Source organism: Kwoniella newhampshirensis (genome assembly GCF_039105145.1).
Source record: "Kwoniella newhampshirensis strain CBS 13917 chromosome 10 map unlocalized Ctg15, whole genome shotgun sequence".
NCBI lineage: Eukaryota > Fungi > Basidiomycota > Tremellomycetes > Tremellales > Cryptococcaceae > Kwoniella > Kwoniella newhampshirensis.
In genome coordinates, this window is record NW_027118345.1 from 590,805 (window position 1) to 609,619 (window position 18,815).

An 18,815-nucleotide genomic window follows, 5' to 3' on the forward strand; every position below is an offset into this window, starting at 1 on the left:
ATTCTATTTCTTGGGAGAGTAAGATTACAATAGATCGTGATTGACGATGTACTCTGCGGCATGTGTCAGTAGAACAACAGCTTTCGCAGAAAGGATCAAATTCACCTCGTGTCGTCTCGAAGGCTGCAAAAGTGCATGCAGCGGCGGGAATAGCTCTCAGCAGAGATGGCGACAATCCCTTGAACAGCGCTCGTCTGGTACATGGACAGGTTGGTACCACCCTTTGAAAAGTCGGAAAGGTGTCACTCACACTCCACCCTCTTGTACGATCGCCCTCATTTCCCTTCCCACATAACCGCCTTGAGTCAACCAACCTCCCCTACTTGGAGGCATGTTGCTCATCTGTACTCTAGACTTGACCACATCGAGGGGATAACACGCCAGCCAGTAGCTCAGTCCGCCGATCGCTCCTGATGAGAGCAGAGCCCAGACGGGGAGGGCGTTCGGAGCGTATTGTTTCGTGAACCATCGTTTGGATGTTTCGTAGCCTAAGTGAGGGAGGGAGAGCATCAGCAACAGATCTGAGTGCTCGATAGCGATAAGGAGGAGCACACACCGGCGTAAAAACCCGCATAAGCTGGGATCTCTCGGATGACCGTGACCTGTCATTCTCATCGTCAGCTCACACTTGAAGACAATCAAGCATCTTCGAGCTCACCCAATACCCTCGCATGATACCATTCCTGAAGCCGAACTCTCTCCACATATCGCCAAACACTGCGCTCAGCCGTTTATCGCCCGCTCCACCGTATTGCCCTTGCATTCGAATTTTGAACATTTCGACCTGCAAGTGTGTGTGAGCGATGATGGTAGTCGGCAGGAAGCGAACCTCAGACGAGAGAGTACATATACGTGGCAGGTTACTTACTGGGCTCGCCAAGATGGCGTTCGCTGCTCCTGCCATGGCACCCGCCGTAGCCACCTGAAGCACTGACAGATCAGGATAAGGCGAGACCAATCGTCTTGATGCCCCATAAGCTGTGAAGAGGAGGGAATTGACGGCAGCCACACCAAGCAACGGTGAGAGCTACTCGGCAGTGGGTCAGCACTAAGATCGATATCGAGGAGAAGGTCTGAGTCTCACCATGCCCTTGTACAGAGCTAGGAATCCCTCATTCCTGACTGTCACTTTCAAGATATCCAAAGTGTTCTTGAACTGTCCTTTCGGGGCTGTTTGAGCTCTCTACGATCACATGTGAGCTCATGACTTCCATCTCGTAAAGGAGAGGTTGCAGCTGACCGTTTTGAGCGTATCGAGGGGCTACAACGTGCGATCCCATTAGCACACGCTGCGAATCATACATCGCCAAGACAAACCGCACTCACCTGCCCACTCAATACTTGCGACGCACCACCCACACTACCCGATATCAACTCGATCGCAATGTCATTCCTCTTCTTGATCGGTTGTTCGGGAGCTTCCGTCTCTGCGATTACGTAGGCGGGAGAGAGCTCTGACATCGTGTCTGCGCTGGGGCTGATCGGTCGCAGGGAGGTAAGAGGAGAAAGAAGTTCTAACATCGGAACCATTAGAGATCTAAACTCACTCGCACGTCGTCGGAGATTGGATCTGAACTCCGAGTGATCATCTACACTATAACCTCGAAAACACAACTGAATTCTCGTTCTCTCCTCTCTTCCCTTTCCATCGCGACCATCTCAGGATAAATCAGGTCAAGATGCAAGGTGAGCGAGCAGGTCGAGCAGGATCTCGAGCTGTGGCGTATCCAACTGACATCGGCCAGGTCTCGTACATTACTCTGACGATTCGTCACCTGAACCATCCTCTGCTGCTGGACCATCCGTGAGTCATTGTACCCTCGAGCAATGTCCGCCTAATCACACTTGGCCCTCCTCCCTCCTCCCTATGTCCCTATGTCTCTATCTCATCTGCCTCCGGAATCATGCGGGGCTTCAACACACTTTACATTGGCTCCTGGCGTGTACTGTGTGGAGTCACAGCGACTGAGAAATGAATCATCAGCAGGTGAGCTAAAATGCTCCTTTCGCTTGTCGTAAGAGCGCAATAGCTTATGATGCATCTATATCGCAGGACCATCGAGAGGGACGACAAAAGTCAAACCTCGCTCGGGGATAGTCCTCACTCCCACTACGACTCGACCTACAAAACGACCTCGACGAACTCCTCCCATATCTTCCTCTTCCTCTTCGACGAAATCTACCCACCTGCCCGAGAATCTCACGCATACCGCTCAATCCGATCTAGCCGAATCTGAGCTCGCAACATCTGTACAAGCAGACACGAACAGCTCGTCAAAGTTCGGGGCGGTGTTCGATGGGCTGACTGAAGATGAAGTGTTCAAGATCGTCACGATGCCGAGGGAACTGGAAGGCGTGGACGACTGGGGAATACCTCCCGAGGTAGATCCAGAAGAAGCGAGTCCTCAATTGAAGGTAAGTGATGCTGCGCGATGCATGATGTCGTCGTTGTTGGATCAATCACTGAAACCAAAGCTGCGCAGGCAAAGGTGGAGAACTTCTTGCGGTTAAAGTATGAAAGAGGAGAACATATCAATACGCGACTGCTGTCGTCGTCGTCATTCGCCAATCCCCACATCTACTCGAAGCTCGTGAGTCGTCTCAGTGCCTTCTTCCTACACAACTCGAACCTTGATCTGACTGACACCCGTTCCTACAGGTCGAGTTCGTATCGATCGACGAACGAGCGACAGCCTTCCCTTCTTCAGGCTGGTTGACCCGACGTAGGCTCGAAAGTCTCATACCGACCTACGGACCGTCTGCGCTGTCCGCTTCGCAAAAAGTGAAAGAGGAAGCGGTGCGTGCTGCTCAGGCCATCGGGACGAGAAAGGAGATAGGGTTCGCTCCTGCTAGACATAGGGATGAGAAGCGACGAGAGAGGGAGAAGGAGCGAGGCAGGGACGATAGGAGGGAGAAGAATGGGACGAGCTGGGATAGGAAGAGAGAACGAGATAGGAGATGATGCCGGCTAGCGTTTGGGGAAAATGCATCGGGTGATCAACCGTGTCTGAACATATTTACAAGTTTAGAGTCGACTCGCCCAGACCGAGCAAATGGGCAGGACAACCTTTCCCTTTGCCTCCTGCATCTCCTGTATGAAACCAGCCTTCAAGCTATCGTACTCCGACTCCGTAATGACAGACGTCGCGAGGACTAGCCGACGCACAGTGTCGGGCATGGCGAGGGAGTTGGTCAGTTGCGTCGAACCTATTTGTTTCAGGTGGGGTTCTGTTTAATCGAAGTGCAGAGGTATCAGCATTGTGATAGAGGCAGGGTACTAATACGGGTGAATCGACAAGACTGTACGAGCAAACATGCAAGACAGATCTGAAGGGTAGACACGTACCATCTGACCAAGGCGACATAGGCAGCAACTGTCTCTTCGCTTCGACTGGTCCGAATGATCCACTCTGATCGAGATACCTCGGTATATTCAGCGCAGCGTAGATGTCAATCCCGAACTTCAGCATTGCCCTGAAGTCAGCCAAAGTGTCAGCTTGGTGTGATTCTGTCCAGCCGATTAGCTTCTTTACTTGTGACTTGTGACTTATGGGGAAAGATCCAGACCTACTCTCGTGTGACCTTTCCAAGCTTGACAATATCAGGACAGACCATCTCGAGCGGCACGTCCTTATCTGCCGATTCCGAGGTCACTTCCGGTTCCACGATCAATAGATGACCTGACGGCTTGAGCAGGTTACCGAGCCGGGTGAGCAGCGTGGGGAAGTCGCGAATCTTTCGGCCAAACGGGCCGGAAGCATGAGCTGGGTCGGTGCTCATGGACAGACAACCACTCACTCCTGTGATCAGGAACCTTGCGTGGACAAGGTCGAACGCCCCCTCCCATGCTTGTGGGAAAGGCTGCAATATGTCCTGCTGGAGGAAGTCTACGTTGGACGGGTACGTCGAAGCGTGGATAGAGACCAAGTCGATCTAGGAGCGACATCTTATCACTGTTGACCAGACATGGAAGGAAGCACAGCATGGGAAGAGAGAACGTATCGATGGGATAGACACAACAGAGTCTTGACGCACCCCCGTGATCTTGGCCAGGGGAAGTACAGAGGCTAGTTCGATAGCCCAATGTCCCGTGCCGCATCCCACGTCCAATATCCTTACGTGTTGCTTAGCCTTCAAGGGAGTAAGTATCTGTGACGGGAGTAACGAGCCGAAAAGCTAGACCAGACCGACATTAGCAAGCAAGCACGTACCGGAAGACAACGTTGTTATGATACGGTCCTGATCGCACAGATCACTCTGGATCCTCCTACGAGGCTCCCGTGAAAGATTGGAATGCGACCCACCATGGTCACCGCCCGATGCTGTGCATGCAGACGGTCAACCTCCATCCGATCCGCTGGCAGGGGGTAGTTCTCTGGCCACCACGCTCATCAGTAACGGTAATCGTCCATGCCCGCAAGATGGGCTCACGCTTACTCTGCGTGGTGTTGTACTCTCGCCCATCTTGGTATGTTTCGGGACTAATCCAATGGGCCTTATCAGCAAGTAGAGAGAGTACTGTACTGTCGAAGCATCGGCCTACACCTCGGACATGCTGCTCAAGCTTGAACCCGCTGCGATTAGAGCATGACTTGATGGACGGCTTCAATCAACGCCTTCGCTACATCTTCCACACCAGTTTCAAGATTCCCAGCAATGATAGAGTACTAGTACTAGTACGTGCGTGTGAGTAAACCGACCGCGTACGATCCGTTGGAAGCACGACGGTCCGAGCCGGCGCGTGTCCCGAGGTATCAAGAAGCAGAATAAGGTTACGCAGAGTCAGCGGGGTAGTCTTCAGCTAAGAAAATGTGTTCATCTCTGAAGCTGCGAAGCGTGAGTGACTTCTTGTACACCGCTACTCGATCATACTACATGCGCGTTCTTTGACTGATTGTGGTATGAGAAGAGTTATACATGCGATTTGGAACTGACCTACGTACTATACCAAGTGTCATATCTATTGAGCAACATCCCACTCATAACACGAATGTCCATCACTCGATTATGTCTGAATAATACTCCACCAACTGATACTTGATACCGCATCGTTTGAGGCACACCCGTTGACGGCAACGGCGAAGGGTCGGGTGATGACAGCCCTGAAGTTTTCGATGTTGGCATCAAGGGCTTTGTCAGCATCTAGCGGCAGCCTTTCATAGTGACATTACTCACCAAAGGGGAAGTCAAAGACCGAATCGACGATACCACTGTCGAGAGCAAAGAAGTTCTAAGCGATGCTTGCGACACCGGGGTCGTCGAAAGAAAGGGCGGCGACGAAGACAGCAGGTTCGCAGTTGTTGTTGAATTGATAGTGAATTGAGCCTTGAGGGAAGACGGTGGACTGGGGATAAGTCAGCGGTGATGTTTTAACAGATTAGGGATGAAGTAGGATTGGAGCAGGAGACGAGAGACAGGGAGAGAAGGCGGCATAGCGATAATACGAAAAGTGGGCTCCCCTGAAACTGAGTAAGGTTGGTGGCGAGTTAGTGAAACCATTCTCGAGGACGAAGCCAGATCGAAGAGGGCATTTGACACTGTTGAGAGTCAGCGAAAATCATATTCTGGACATAGAAGTAACTTACGGGGCAACAACGGTCAACTGCTCGCTTGCTCGGGTGTGAATCTGAGGACTGAAGACGGAGTGAGCTTTATGCTCCTGTTACCGAGCAGCAAGCAACAACGTGTTAAGTCCACAGGGGTTCAAGAAGCCGACCGTGGTAGACACCAAGGTTGGTCAGACTTGAAGGGCATCAGTACATATCGAAGTAAAATTACATAAATCTACCACTCACATGGGAAAGTTCCTCTTCGACCGGGAGCGATAGCAGGGTTGGCCTATGGTTCAAATCAGCTGATGTAGTGAAGAAGAAAGTAAAACAACTCACACTGAGGTCGATGTCAAAACCAAAAGGTCTTCCTTATCCCTGGTCTTGTTGGAAGTGATGATAAGCGGTCGACGACGGTGGGAGCGTCGATGATCCTCTCGAGGAGGTCAGGAGCAATGACAGGATTAGGAGTATGAGACTCGGTGGCGGAAGGGGATTGGGAACTGATAGTCAAAGTAGGAGAGTAAGTGGGAGGGTTGGAAGTCTTCCACTTGTCTTCGTGGGTGGTGGTGGTGGTCGTGGTATAAGAGTCAGAAGTGTTCTCGTGGTGAGCGGTCTTGTAGTCGTAGTTGTGGTTATAGTCGTCACCGTGATCGTAATCCCAGTCGTAATCGTCGCCTCGAACCATTCCAAGTGGTTGAGGAGCGGCGAGGAGAGTCGGAAGGACAGTGAGGAGGAGTGGAACCATGATGGTGAATCGCGTTCCGTCGGTGAGTGAATAGTCAAGTCAGGCGAATAAGGAACAAGTCAGGTGAGTACGGAATCAAGTTGTAGAGGGTGAATTGTTTGTCGGAGACGGAATGAGAAACAAAAGAGATTTCAGAGATACAACTCAGGGGTTTGCTGGAACCCCTTCTGGAGGTTCGATCCAAGTACTTTATATCCGGATCCGAATCGAGAGTCTTGGCGTTTCTCAGGATATCCCATTGCAATTCGGCCATGTCCAGAGGAATGATTTTGTCGGGGAGAAAAACGAATCGTCCGATCTCTGAAATCTTCCTATCGGTCTGTCGGGAATCTGGTGCCTGATGGACGAAGCGATATTCAGATCCGTTTCTCTCTGGAAAACTGGCATATCAGCGTCCTTGGCTCAGCTGACCCTGTACCGCTGTACGCAAGCTGAGAGAGAGAGAGAGAGAGAGACTGAAAGTGCCGCATCGCCCCAGAATATCTTGAAAAGTGCTATGATGGGCGAGGCAAGAAAGTAAGTCACGTGAAGAGATCTCGGTCTACGAGATTCCAGCAGACGTCTCTTTTACGTCATATCATTCTCCACTGGAGTATGAGATGTCTAGAGTACCGCGACGTTTTCCTCCATCTCTCGTTCTTCATCGTCACCCCAGTGTCCGCATTTCTTCCCCAACAGCTTGATAGGATCCAATCGAAATGTCTGCGATCACTCGTACAGAACTCCGTTCTCTCCCAACAGGATACGCTACTCCATGCCTCGGCTTGAACCCCGCTCACACGCTCGAGATGAAATTCCGAGCGATGCAGGAAGCCGATTTCCCGATGGTAGAATTGGGATTCGGAAATTACGTGGCCTGGGTGAGGAGTAAGGTGCCGAATCTGTGAGTGTAAGACTGAACTTGCTAGAGGAGAATGACTCATCGATGAGGTCAGACCACCATCGACATGCCCTGAAGAATGGAAGGTCGATGACGAGCCAGATCCGTCGGATACGCAGATATGGAATGCCCTCTTCGACCATACAGACGAGCTGAAGGCTTTGGCTCAAAGGCACGAACTCCGATTGTTGATGCTACAGCCTCTCAACCAGTTTGACGGCTGGCCCGAAGGAAGTGAGAGGGGAGAGTGGGTGAAGAGAAAGGTCGAGTTATGGGTGAAGCTGTGTTCGAGGTTGACAGTGGATTTCCTTCAGGTGAGTGTGGTCTATGGCAAACCGTAACAGCTAAGACATGATTGTGCAGGTCGGAGCAAATGATCAAGCAGATGCGAACGGTGGTGATGAGAAGACAGCTCAAGATATGCGTTGGTTAGCTGAAATCGCCTCGAAGCAAGAACGACCATTCGCTATCGCCTACGAGCCATGGTGTTTCTCTCCAAGGTACCCAGAGTGGGAGAAGTGCTACGAGATCGTCAAGAAGGCCGTGAGCGAGCTGTGTGAATGACAAAAAGATCAAAAGCTCATCATTGTCATCGTGGCAGAACCACCCGAACCTCGGTCTATGTCTTGACACCGCTCAGATGTGCCTGGCACCGTCTTACGGGATCAACCCCACTTCGTCTCAGCTCATCTCCCAGGAGACCTTCTCCGCGTTACTAGATCGGATCCGTGCTCTGCCTAAAGAAACCATCTGCTACTTCGAGATCTCGGACGTCCTTTCCCCTAATCCTCCCCTACTCCAAGGTAGCCCATTCGATGACTGGCACAAGAAGCAGGGTGGTGGACCGGAGAGGTCGAGCTGGGTTATGTGTGCAAGAGCGGTGCCGTACGTGGGGAGAAGCGCTGGTAAGGAGGTGAAGGGAGAAGAGGATCTGGGTGTGGCTAGGGTGGCAGAGGTGGCCAAGGCGGTCTTTAGTACAGGCTTCAGAGGTGAGAAACAAGCTCATCGCTCAAGAAGTGCATGTCTGACTTTCTGTGGTAGGCCCTGTCATTTGGGAGCCGTTTGAGGCGTTGGTCATGGAGAAGGAAGATCCGAGCGTTCCACAGACGTACGCACAAGCCGGAAAGGTGTCAAGGGAGAAGCTCTTTGCGCATGTGCTGGGAGACGCGTAAGCTCAGGAAAGGTGATTCCATCCATTGTACAGTGTGAGTTCAGCCGACGAACCTTTCAGCCTCTACACTGCATACAATACAACCTAAGCATCTATCTACTTGCTACAGACATACTTGTTCCCGTCCCAGCAACCAGGCCACCAAGTGATTCCTCCTTCTGAGATCAACCGTTCTCGCGCGTGGTCCAGTGACCAGCTAAGACTGTATCAGCCCATAGAATGGGTCGTAATGCTCACCTAGGCTCGATCACCCAGTCTTTGCCCGAGCACAGAGCGCCATCTGCGTTGACAAACTGCTCCAGCCCTTTTCCCGATATCAAAAAGTCGCCAGGCAGTCTCACTCCATCCCACGTCCTGATCGAGGTGCCCTCTCCCAACCCCCACCTGTTGAAACCGGAGAGAACCTTGTACACTCTCATCTTGGTCGGAGGAAGTACGCTTGCCCAGCTCCACAGGTTCACCTCCCAGAAGGGTATTCGGTCATCTGCGGTGCGATACCTCTTCACAAAGTCCTCGAAGCAAGCGACAAAGATCGAGCCGTATTCCTCCCAGCCCCACGCTTCACCAGATTTGGATATACATCCTATCTTCTCTCGGGGTGGATGTTCCAACACTTCTTCTTCCTCCAGTGTCGTGATTCTCCCCGTGTACTCTGCATTGTTAGGAGGACCAGGTATTAATCCTGCGGCGATCATCTCGCCTAAATCCCCATTATCCCAGTTGGTCGAATGTCTCCACCCATCTGCCCACGCAACCCATCGTCGTAAAAACGACCAACCGCCAGGAGAGTTTTTGAGGAAATAAGCACAAGCGCACACTTCCCTGTTCCGTCTATCATTGAAAATCACATCGACACCATCTCCAACCTCTCCTTCTTGAATGTAATCTCTCAGATCTTTCGTGCTATCCGCGATGAGGATATCCGCGTCTGTCGCGAAGACCCATTGATATCGTTTCAGGTACTTTGCGACATTCGCATGACGTCCAGTGACGAGATGTCTGTCGTCGACGATAATCTGATGATCGAGATGGAAGGGTATGCCTTTGAGAAGACAATAACACGAGATCTGTGTGAGGAGATCGCCGTGTTCTTGGATGGAAGAGGGAGTAGCGACGATCACCCATGCGAGGAGGGGGAGAGTCTCGGGGCCAGGATGGGGAGAGTATGGAGGAATGATGTTGAGACCAGAACCGCGGAGAGCGAATCGAGAGTAGTATGAGGGGTATGTGTTGGGTTGCCTTGCGCTCAGGAACCAAAGGTATGGATCTGTGAAGATAGATGGTCAGCACAAGGCTGAGAGAGAGTTCGACTGACATATATGAGAAGGCAAGAAGACGATGGCGACGAGGACTAGCAGAATAGCGGATATTGTTGCCAGCATTCGACGACCCCGGCTGGACCTCATTCCAACCTGAAGCAGAAATCAGCTCGCTGCGGATAAATAGTCTTGCGGGGTAAGACGCACCGGAGTGCGCATCGTGACGATGCCAATTCGAGGGCACTACGCTGGTGAAGGAGACACCATCTGTGATATGACAGGAGCTAGAGGGGAGATCTGGAGGTCGCTATCACGAGAGATCATCCGCATAATGTCGTTGCTATCATACCAATGTGTCTGCGGCATTTGTTATTCCAATGTCCTTGACCTGATGGTTCTCGACATCAGTCGCGATGTTCGTTAGTGCCCTGAACGTCTGTTTTCCTCGTTCCTGGGAGCCGCTCGTGATCAGCAGAGTTTGTCACTTCTTTGATAACAGACGAGCAATTACAACTACAAGTGAACGAACGACCTCCACACCAAGACCTACAACCTGAAGATTCACTCACTGATCCGAGGGATTTCGCTCCCAGCCTATGCTCCCAGACAACGTTCGCATGAGCGCGAAACCGACAATCTGCTGCTAATCATCACGTCTGATCGGGTCGGAATACCTCCGAAGGGGGGGCTCGACACGACCCGCTTGACGCCACATAACGACCATGTTCAGGGCCAAGACCAACATTCACCGAAGTCCACGGATCAAAGACTTTTTTTTCTCTCCTGATGGGGAGGATCGACGGCGAGCTATATAATTGGACGCAGTATGGACCCCCCACCCCGCTGCCGCTTCTTCTTTCCACCCTTATGTCTCTTGCGCTCTGAATCCTCCCTGTCCTCCCATCGACAGACTTGATCATCGACGAAGATGCTCTTCCTAGGTCTTCTCTCGTTGGTGCTCACGGTGCAAGCAGCGCCGTCTCCCGTAGCAAGATCACGAGCAGACCCTTCGGCCATGACGGCGGCATTGAACAAAGGTAAAGGCATACTAGGTGGGTCCTTCGTCTTCCAATATCTTTCTATCGTCATAGGAGCTGACCACGGAAGCTTACCAGGATCATACCAAAAATGCAGTACCAAGACATGCAATTGGATGTCGAGATATCCAGACAGCACATCCATAACCGACATGAGTATACCAGGTACTCACGACACGGCCACGGTGAGTTTTTACCCAATGGAAATAAGCTCGATATTGATGTTCCCAAAATCGTACAGTGGGATTACACGCTTTTAACTCAATTGAAGTACCATTCGGTGACAGGCTGGATTGACCCGGCACCAATCTATCGGTGAGCGAGTCGTCCAAGGCGAGCTGATTTGTGTGTATCAGATGCCAATCCACGTCTATATTCCAACAATTGAACGACGGTAATCGAGCGTTCGACCTCCGAGTGGGTTTCGGACCCAACGGCAAAGATCTGATCTTCTTCCATTCCGAGGCCATCTTGGATCTCGATGCGAGGCTGGACGACGTGATGTATGGGTTCTACCGGTTCCTGGATGAGAATCCGACCGAGACGTTGTTGTTGAGTGTCAAGGTGGGTGCGGTGTCCTCCAGCAACGTGGTCAGGGCTTTCCACAGACGAGAGATCCCTAAGGAGGGAGAGGACGCTCTATCCCTCTGAACGCGAAAGATTGGTCGACGAGGACATACCTGACCGTCTAGATGATACACTTGCTCGTCGAGAAGGTATCCCGGCTGACAGAGATCCATCCTCTCGCAGGTCGAGAATTCCACATGGGGCACCCCGGGACTGATCCAACAGAGACTCTACACCGTGCTCACCTCCTCTCCCGCCAACTCATACCTCGACCCCGGCTCTTCCGTCACAGCCACACCACTCTCTTCGTTCCGGGGGAAGATCATCCTTCTCCGTCGATTCGCCCTCGACCTCTTACCATCTTCTCGACAGACTCTAGGGCTCGATCTATCTTCGGGATGGAACGACAACGATCCTGATTTCACCATCGCCACGGGACAAGGAGCGACCCACATCGAAGATTATTACGAGATTGGCGGACCGTTCGGTGCCAACTCCCATATCAGCTTGAAGACCAATGCCACCATCACACATGTCGAGAAGGCATCGACGAAAGCTGAGGGAGAAGGGTTGTATATCAGTTTCGCGAGTGGGGAACAGGATTATCAGTTGATCGTACCGAGAATCATGGCCAGTGGGAACGGATTGGTCAAGGGCGTTAATGGGAGACTGAAAGAGTACCTGGTCAGCGGTAAAGGCAAGGCGTCGAAGAGGAAGGGTATTATCCGTGAGTCGACCTTGCATTGGTCATCTTGAGATAGCGCTGATCCGTTGCCACAAAGTCACCGACTGGTATGCCGACACACCTGGTCTCATCGATGCCATCATCGGGTAGGGGTGACTGGCTAGGGAATTGAGTAACGTTGTTTTTCTTCTGAGGGAGAGATGTAGGGCACGAGACAGGAAACGCTACCCTGCAAGCTGCTGCTGGTGGCGGTGGTCACGCGGATAGAAGCGGTAGCCAAGGTGGATAGACGACTCCAAAGTCTTCTGGATCATAGTTGCTCATAGGAAATATCTGTCTTCTGCTTGCACTGTACTAGACTACACTGCTATTCTGCTTGCACTGTACTAGACTACACTGCTCAAATCTGCAAGCCGCGTTCTCGCCTAAGCGTCCATCTCAAACAGCACAATCTCCCCTCTAGCACCACCCACATTCTCCATCGCAAGTTCCTCGCCCACCTTGCCACCCCGTACGAAGACACCGTCGCCCTCGCCCAGCGTCACTTCATCGCCTGCCCGCGAGGTGATCTTGACGAGAGGACCCTGTCCGTCTTTCTTCGCTTTGGAGGTGTTGTAGCCTGACGATTGGACGAGTTGAACGTAGACGAGCTTCTCGTCGGGTTTTCTCGATGCGGGGGTGGGTGGGAGGATGGTGTGTTTGACATTGGTTGAGGGAGAGAGCAAGGAAGCGAAGAAATGGAGCGGGGAGTGGATCTAGTCAAGTATGTCAGTATCAGCGTCAGCGTCATTTCATAGACACCTCAAAAGAACTCGTCACACTCACCGGAGTCACACTCTTCCCCTCTCTTTCCTCTGTGACACCTTCCGTCCCGACAGGCGCCACGATCAGCTTCAACACATCCGTCTTCTCCTCATCCGTGAAATGTCTCGTATAATAACCCGGTGTGAGACCCCGTTGACTTGGCAGAGCCCAGATCTGAAGGAAATGCGTCTGTTTCGACTCGTGGTCGTTGTATTCGGAATGGGCGATACCCCGACCACCCGAGGTCATCTGGATATCGCCTCGGACCATGGTCTCGACGTTGCCCATGGAGTCCTTGTGGGACAGTTCGCCGCCTGGTCAAGAGAACACGCTGGTCAGCACGCCGTCACGAGCAAATACGGGGGAGAAGCACTCACTGATGATGTACGAGAAGATCTCGGCCTCTCGGTGAGGGTGGGTGGGGAAACCGGTCTTTGGCTGGAGGTGAAACTGGTCAGCACATAGCCACCATCCAAACACGACTGCTTCACTCACAGCTACTCGGTCCTCGTTGATGACTCGCAGCGCACCAAACTGCTCAAAGTCTTCATCGTAGTAGTTGGCAAAGGAGAATGTGTGGAAGGTCTACACAGTGGCGGAAATCAGCTCGGCACAGCCTACGACAAAACACTCAAGCGACTCACCTTCAACCAACCGTGGTCTGCACCACCTCTGGTCTCGGAAGGTCGATACTGGAATTTCATGTCTGAGCTCTTCACGGCGGAAGTAGCGAAACGGCGGAATTGACTCGTAGTCGGTCCGGCAGTGAATGTTCTGCTGAAGAGCGAAGCGAGCTGTGGCCTATAGAAAGCAGCTATGATGGCTAGTACGGTTGTGAGCAGGAGAGCTCGTAGATTGAATGGTGACACTTTGATCGAGTGCTTTGGGGGGGTTGTCGTTTAAAAGAGAATGGAGGGTATAGTTGGCTTGTCGGATAGGTCTCTTTTATACCTTTTCAGCGGACCAGTGAGTGTCGTAGCGTGTCGTCGTATCGTTGAGAGAGATTAGTCAACCATAGCGGAATGAAGATGTGCAGTTGTGGTCAGCGGAAACGAGATGATCAGAGATTAGTTACTCCTTTTGGAAGGTGCTTTCACACTGATAAGTAATCCGGGTGTCCTGTGCGTATCATATATACGATTCACCGGGCATTTGCGAATGGTTGGTCATACCGATGAGATGGTCGAGAGTCGAGACTACTCTGGAATGTGGTAGAGTAACTCAGTCTTTTGGTCTTGATCATGCATATCAACGATAATGTGTATCTGAGATATCGATCGAGTGTGCCAATCTCCTCACCATCCCCCCGCTACTTGTAGTTTGTCGACTTGTACCCTGCTGATCGCTCTCAGGCACGCTGACCAGTAGAGTAACGAATTTCCAGACGCGTCGATTCACTGCTGCTCACAGCGAGTTGACTTACACTCCACGCGATCAAGTATAGTTGACAGTGCCAAGTTAGCCAACAATAACAACATTTTCAAGAATAACCATCAACCTGGACCCAGAGCTTGTCTCACTCCCAGTCAATGGTGTGGAGTTCTCCTCTTCGTATCCCTCTCGCAGCTTTTGTCTCTTAACCTCATCCACACACACTCTCTCTCGTGTATCTTCCCAGTCCTACATACATACACACAAAACACAAACACACACACACACACACAATGCAGTCCCATCGTGGGAATCAACCCACACCTCCTCCACTCCCCCGCAATCCTTCAAGAACCCACTCAAGCTCGACCATCTCCACCATCCAAACCTCCTACACAGCAAACTCCAACCTCATGCCTCCGTCTCCTCACGGCAACGGCGCATTGCTCGCCTCACCGACCAGCATCACGATGGGCTTGAGAAGCGCGAGTTTCAGCGGGGCCAGCAATGGCGGAGTCTCAGGTGGAGATGAGGTGGACAAGTTGGGCTATCTCTATTCGTTACGAGTAGCGTGAGTGCATCTGGTACGGTCGTTCATACATAGACTGAGAGTGTCGCAGGGTTTTGCACCACCACCTCATGCTACCCCCTCCGCCAAAGCTTCATCGAATGTCCTCCGCCTCGTCCTTCGGTTCTGCCTCGACCCCACCCATCCCACCTCTGCCCTCACCACCTCTCACCGGGACTTCGCCCAACGGCTCGAGATTCACCTTCTCCTCGCTGTACCCTTCTCCAAACGGAAATACACCTAAAACACCCGAGATGGCAACTCCACCTACACCAGCACGGAGAAAGTCCTCAGGCTTCGGCCTCAGCATGGGAAAGCACAAGTCGGATGCGGAAAGTGTCAAGCTGCCAAAGGAGTACCTCGCAGAGTTCTGGGGGACATTGGCCAGTGAGGAAGGTGATCAAGGGTGGAAGACTGCGGTCGGGTCATTCTTAAGTTTGATCAAGAAGGGAACGAAGACGCCCTCGGGTCTGAACTTGAGAGAAGTGCCCACGCTGCTTGAGGGTGAGCGATTGGTTCAACTCGGATGACTCTCGCTGACGTGATACAGCCTTCACCGCGAGTGTCCCTGCTCCTGGACCCGGCTCTGCTCCTGTACATGTCCATCAATCCCACTTGCTTCAACTGCTGTACAACTCCCTTCCACGCTCTTCGTACTTCTCTCCCATCGCCAGACCTCAGACCGAAAAGGACAGAGATTTGCTCTTCCGTCTTCGCGCAGAGGTTCAATCGTACATGCTCGCACCATCGCCTGATCCCGGCGCAGATGTCAGCTCGAACGGCCTCGCAAGTCCAACGTCTTCCACACCCAAGCGATCTCCCATAGGGATGGGTCGCCGTGCATCTAGCACCCATTCCGTCGAAGGGATCAAGCGAAAACCCAGTCCAGTATGGGAGGGGGACTCGAACGAGATGATCGACACCGTCGCCTCGGTCTGGGGGGTGAGGAAGGACGTGCTGGACAGGGATGTCTTGGATATCAAAGGGAGCAAGTCGGTTGAGCAGGTAGGTCGGCACATTGTATGAGTGTGATACAACCTAACGACTTGTAGATGTATTTGACCGATCTAAAACGAGCCATGTCAGCGTTGTCAGCTCAGCCACCTCCCCTCACCCCGTCACAGAAGAATCGCCAAGTGTACCTCGCTCAAGCCCTTAGCGAATTACTCAAGGACTTTCCCGATCTTGCCGCCCCAACCTCTCCCAATGAGTACAACTCGTCTGCGCTCTCTCCTACGTCTGCCTATGGGTCCGACACCACCGGCTCATCGTTTTTCACCCCTCCACGCACTGTCGAGATCTTTGGTCGACTCGCACAACGCGCGGGTGAAGCAGGACATAATTCTCGCACGAGAGACTTGGTCGAACGGTGCAGGGAAATTTGGGGTATATCCAGTCGAAGGGAGAAGGAGAAGGAGATGGAGGGATTGTTGCAGCGCTGGGGAGATAGTATAGGGACGAAGGATGAGGTGCCTCTGGCTCGAATCATTGCTGACGGGGTGAGGTTGCTGAGCTTTGGAATGAGGGAAGGTGATCCTTTGCCTCCTGTTCTGGCAGAGCTTCAGGGGAATCTCCTGTCACTGGCCACAACATCCCTTCCAACCATCTTCCCCACGACGTCTGGTCCTCCGCCTTCCCCACCGCCATCCCTCCTGGTCATCTTCAACGCAGCGTCAGAGCTGTTCGCCTCTCAAATAGAGACTGTCAAAGCGCTTGAGAACGCAACTGACGAGCTGAAAGGGGCGGCCATTGGGGAGTACGTTGAGGCGGTGGAGCATCTCACTGGAGGAATCGGTCAAGCGGACGACGGATTGAGGCACATCGGGGAGAGCGGGAAAGATTCAATGGTGGAAGGGTTTGAGAAGGTCGCGATGTGGATGGAGAAGGAGATTTCAGGGGTGAAGAAAGTCTGGGGCAAGGGTCTTGGCTCGTGAGTGCGGTCTTGGTCACGTTGTCTGTCACTGACACGGCTCAAGAAGTCTCAATCCCGCCGCGATCATCATTTCCAGGCAACTTCCGCTCTTCCTCGCTGAACTACAAGTGCTCGACAAGCCTCGAGGCGCGGCGTCAGACGTCTTCACCTTGTACGAGACCACCGGTAAGCTCCTGGACTACTGGGAGGATCTCTGCCCGGATCAAGAACACGCCTTCGAGCTGGACGCATTCTTCGAGCCCCATGTCGAGGCGTGGCTGAGGGAGAACGAGGCGAATAATGTGCACGACTGGGTGTCCAGGAGTGTCGGTATGGATAGTGTGAGTGACTTGATTGAGTGAGCTGGAGTCGTGCTGACTCAACTTAGTGGGTTCCTGAGGGCGCGAACAAGCACAGTCAATCAGTCATTGACTTGTTCGAGTTCATGCGGGGTTCCGCGCAAGTGATCTTACATGAATTGCCCTTGAGCGAGTACAAGCGGGCTATCTACCTAATCGATTACTCCAAGGTGAGTTGATCCTGCTCAATGGGGCTGACGTCAGACCGTCTCTGCTGCCGTCACGCAATACGCCTCGACCGTGTCAGCGTTGTTCATGCACGATCTCAGTCCGGCGAAGGCTTCCACGCCCACTTCGGAAATCCAAAATAAGCTGGGAAGTAAGGCAGGATCGTGGCTGGCGAAAGGTCAGCAAGCGGTGAAAAGTCTTGAGAGGAAAAAAGTGGATGGATTTGCGGTGCCCCCAGCAGTGAGTACGCCTGCAACGACCCCGCTGACCTCTAGGCGTGCGTCAAACTCACAGACATGGGTGCAGCCCAAGTCAGCCTTGAGGATCTAGTCTTCGCCATGGAAGCGGAAGAAACCGCGAGGATCGTGAAAGAGCACAAGCTGAACGGCGCTTTGCCGGACAAAGCCACAAGGCATGTGTTCACAATCATTGTGCTGCGTGGAGACAGCTTGCTTGGTAGAGGTTTGAGCAAAGCAGCGGATAGTTTCGTCACGGTGGTGGACAAGGAGACTGGGGAGAGGTTGATCAAGACGAGGACGGTGCTGGGAGCTGAGGACCCGAGATGGTGAGTTGAGGTTGTGTTTCGAATGAGTCTCGCTGACCTCTTCCAGGGAACAATCATTTGAGATCTCCGTTGGCGCCGTGAAGATACTAGAGCTGCAAGCGTACGATCGACAACTCGTTGGCAAGCACGACTTGATTGGTGTCTCCACGTTCAAGCTTGACCCACGAGCGTTCGCCAATGTCCCCATTCGAGATGTCGTCCTCCCTCTCAGCCCCAGAGGGACCGTCCACGTTCGAATCAGCATGGAAGGGGGTGAACAGCACGATGTGCAGTATCATCTCTCGGTAGCGAGTCGTGCGTTGGAACGCTCTGCCACTGATATGTCGAGGGAGATCGTGGACAAAATGGGAGAGTTCATCAAGGCACAGCTGTCTGTGACGACGCTGCAGACTTTGACGAAGCCATTGAGGGATAAAAAGAAGGCCAAGACGGTGTTGACGGAGCAGGACATTGAGCAGGGTCTCGGGCCTTTGTTCGATTACCTCAACGAGAATGTGAGTGGGGTCGATAGGGTGACATTGCTAACATTTACCAGTTCTCCGTGTTCTCGGTCACTCTCACCCATGAGACTCGCATCAACCTCATGCTGGCGATTTGGCGTCGTATCATCGACACTCTGATATCGCTCCTTGTCCCGCCACTCTCCGACAAGCCATGTACGGCTCATGCTCTGCCATCGCAGGAAGTCGACGTGGTCTTCAAGTGGCTCCAACTCATCAAGGCGTTCTACAACGCCTCGGAAGGAGGTGTGGAGCATGGCGTTCCGTTGAGCTCCTTGCAAGCGGGTCCATACAAAGATATCATCATGCTGGGGCAATATATGGACTTGCCCACGCCGACACTCAAGGAGCGGTGCAGCGCGGCGGTGAGAGCGGCGGGGAAGAGCAATACGAATGGAGGGGTGGTGGGCGGCATGAGGGGTTTAAGATTGGATGACTCCGGTGGGAAAGAAGACAACAGCGAGAGGATGGCAGAGGTGTTATTGAGAATTGCAAGGACGAGGTGAGTCTGAGGGTAACAGCGTGTGCCCTTTGGTGTAACTGACACAACTCCCGAAATAGACCTGATACGGGCGATTTCCTCGCTCATGAGATCGCCACGCTCACAAAGTCGAGGGTGGACAAGCAGGCTGGGGTGTTGTAGAGGCAGGATGCCGGATGCGTACATATTAT

At 52.6% G+C, this 18,815-nt stretch overlaps 10 protein-coding genes across 10 annotated transcripts; 4 read left to right on the forward strand and 6 right to left on the reverse strand.

The window, feature by feature from the left end:
• Positions 1–24: 24 nt before the first annotated feature.
• IAR55_007168 (uncharacterized protein) lies at positions 25–1,461 on the reverse strand (the record flags this gene model as incomplete). The annotated part of the gene is made up of 9 exons (XM_066950241.1): positions 25–53; positions 106–194; positions 251–488; positions 557–602; positions 659–784; positions 869–1,027; positions 1,085–1,183; positions 1,241–1,261; positions 1,327–1,461. 9 exons carry the CDS (start codon positions 1,459–1,461, stop codon positions 25–27), a joined length of 942 nt encoding a protein of 313 aa, XP_066799456.1.
• Positions 1,462–1,679: 218 nt separating this feature from the next.
• Positions 1,680–2,962, forward strand: IAR55_007169 (uncharacterized protein; the record flags this gene model as incomplete). Its single annotated transcript, XM_066950242.1, has 6 exons — positions 1,680–1,686; positions 1,746–1,804; positions 1,963–1,987; positions 2,054–2,415; positions 2,484–2,591; positions 2,660–2,962. The coding sequence occupies 6 exons, from the start codon at positions 1,680–1,682 to the stop codon at positions 2,960–2,962; spliced, it is 864 nt and encodes a 287-aa protein (XP_066799457.1).
• A 63-nt stretch (positions 2,963–3,025) lies between these two features.
• On the reverse strand, positions 3,026–4,554 carry IAR55_007170 (uncharacterized protein; the record flags this gene model as incomplete). The annotated part of the gene is made up of 8 exons (XM_066950243.1): positions 3,026–3,228; positions 3,347–3,474; positions 3,572–3,735; positions 3,799–3,933; positions 4,036–4,176; positions 4,305–4,375; positions 4,438–4,481; positions 4,544–4,554. 8 exons carry the CDS (start codon positions 4,552–4,554, stop codon positions 3,026–3,028), a joined length of 897 nt encoding a protein of 298 aa, XP_066799458.1.
• Positions 4,555–5,005: 451 nt separating this feature from the next.
• On the reverse strand, positions 5,006–5,754 carry IAR55_007171 (uncharacterized protein; the record flags this gene model as incomplete). The annotated part of the gene is made up of 5 exons (XM_066950244.1): positions 5,006–5,130; positions 5,176–5,210; positions 5,445–5,537; positions 5,586–5,633; positions 5,729–5,754. The coding sequence occupies 5 exons, from the start codon at positions 5,752–5,754 to the stop codon at positions 5,006–5,008; spliced, it is 327 nt and encodes a 108-aa protein (XP_066799459.1).
• Positions 5,755–5,901: 147 nt separating this feature from the next.
• Positions 5,902–6,297, reverse strand: IAR55_007172 (uncharacterized protein; the record flags this gene model as incomplete). The annotated part of the gene is made up of 1 exon (XM_066950245.1): positions 5,902–6,297. The coding sequence occupies one exon, from the start codon at positions 6,295–6,297 to the stop codon at positions 5,902–5,904; it is 396 nt and encodes a 131-aa protein (XP_066799460.1).
• Positions 6,298–6,995: 698 nt separating this feature from the next.
• Positions 6,996–8,349, forward strand: IAR55_007173 (uncharacterized protein; the record flags this gene model as incomplete). The annotated part of the gene is made up of 5 exons (XM_066950246.1): positions 6,996–7,180; positions 7,233–7,491; positions 7,541–7,720; positions 7,779–8,166; positions 8,219–8,349. 5 exons carry the CDS (start codon positions 6,996–6,998, stop codon positions 8,347–8,349), a joined length of 1,143 nt encoding a protein of 380 aa, XP_066799461.1.
• Positions 8,350–8,581: 232 nt separating this feature from the next.
• On the reverse strand, positions 8,582–9,730 carry IAR55_007174 (uncharacterized protein; the record flags this gene model as incomplete). Its single annotated transcript, XM_066950247.1, has 2 exons — positions 8,582–9,615; positions 9,664–9,730. The coding sequence occupies 2 exons, from the start codon at positions 9,728–9,730 to the stop codon at positions 8,582–8,584; spliced, it is 1,101 nt and encodes a 366-aa protein (XP_066799462.1).
• Positions 9,731–10,622: 892 nt separating this feature from the next.
• On the forward strand, positions 10,623–12,046 carry IAR55_007175 (uncharacterized protein; the record flags this gene model as incomplete). The annotated part of the gene is made up of 6 exons (XM_066950248.1): positions 10,623–10,659; positions 10,723–10,829; positions 10,886–10,959; positions 11,001–11,208; positions 11,395–11,938; positions 11,994–12,046. The coding sequence occupies 6 exons, from the start codon at positions 10,623–10,625 to the stop codon at positions 12,044–12,046; spliced, it is 1,023 nt and encodes a 340-aa protein (XP_066799463.1).
• A 275-nt stretch (positions 12,047–12,321) lies between these two features.
• On the reverse strand, positions 12,322–13,404 carry IAR55_007176 (uncharacterized protein; the record flags this gene model as incomplete). Its single annotated transcript, XM_066950249.1, has 5 exons — positions 12,322–12,651; positions 12,722–13,014; positions 13,078–13,138; positions 13,196–13,285; positions 13,345–13,404. The coding sequence occupies 5 exons, from the start codon at positions 13,402–13,404 to the stop codon at positions 12,322–12,324; spliced, it is 834 nt and encodes a 277-aa protein (XP_066799464.1).
• Positions 13,405–14,364: 960 nt separating this feature from the next.
• IAR55_007177 (uncharacterized protein) lies at positions 14,365–18,786 on the forward strand (the record flags this gene model as incomplete). Its single annotated transcript, XM_066950250.1, has 11 exons — positions 14,365–14,642; positions 14,692–15,143; positions 15,190–15,644; positions 15,692–16,569; positions 16,616–16,892; positions 16,940–17,080; positions 17,190–17,256; positions 17,373–17,643; positions 17,690–18,137; positions 18,326–18,645; positions 18,705–18,786. 11 exons carry the CDS (start codon positions 14,365–14,367, stop codon positions 18,784–18,786), a joined length of 3,669 nt encoding a protein of 1,222 aa, XP_066799465.1.
• Between the last annotated feature and the right edge of the window lie 29 nt (positions 18,787–18,815).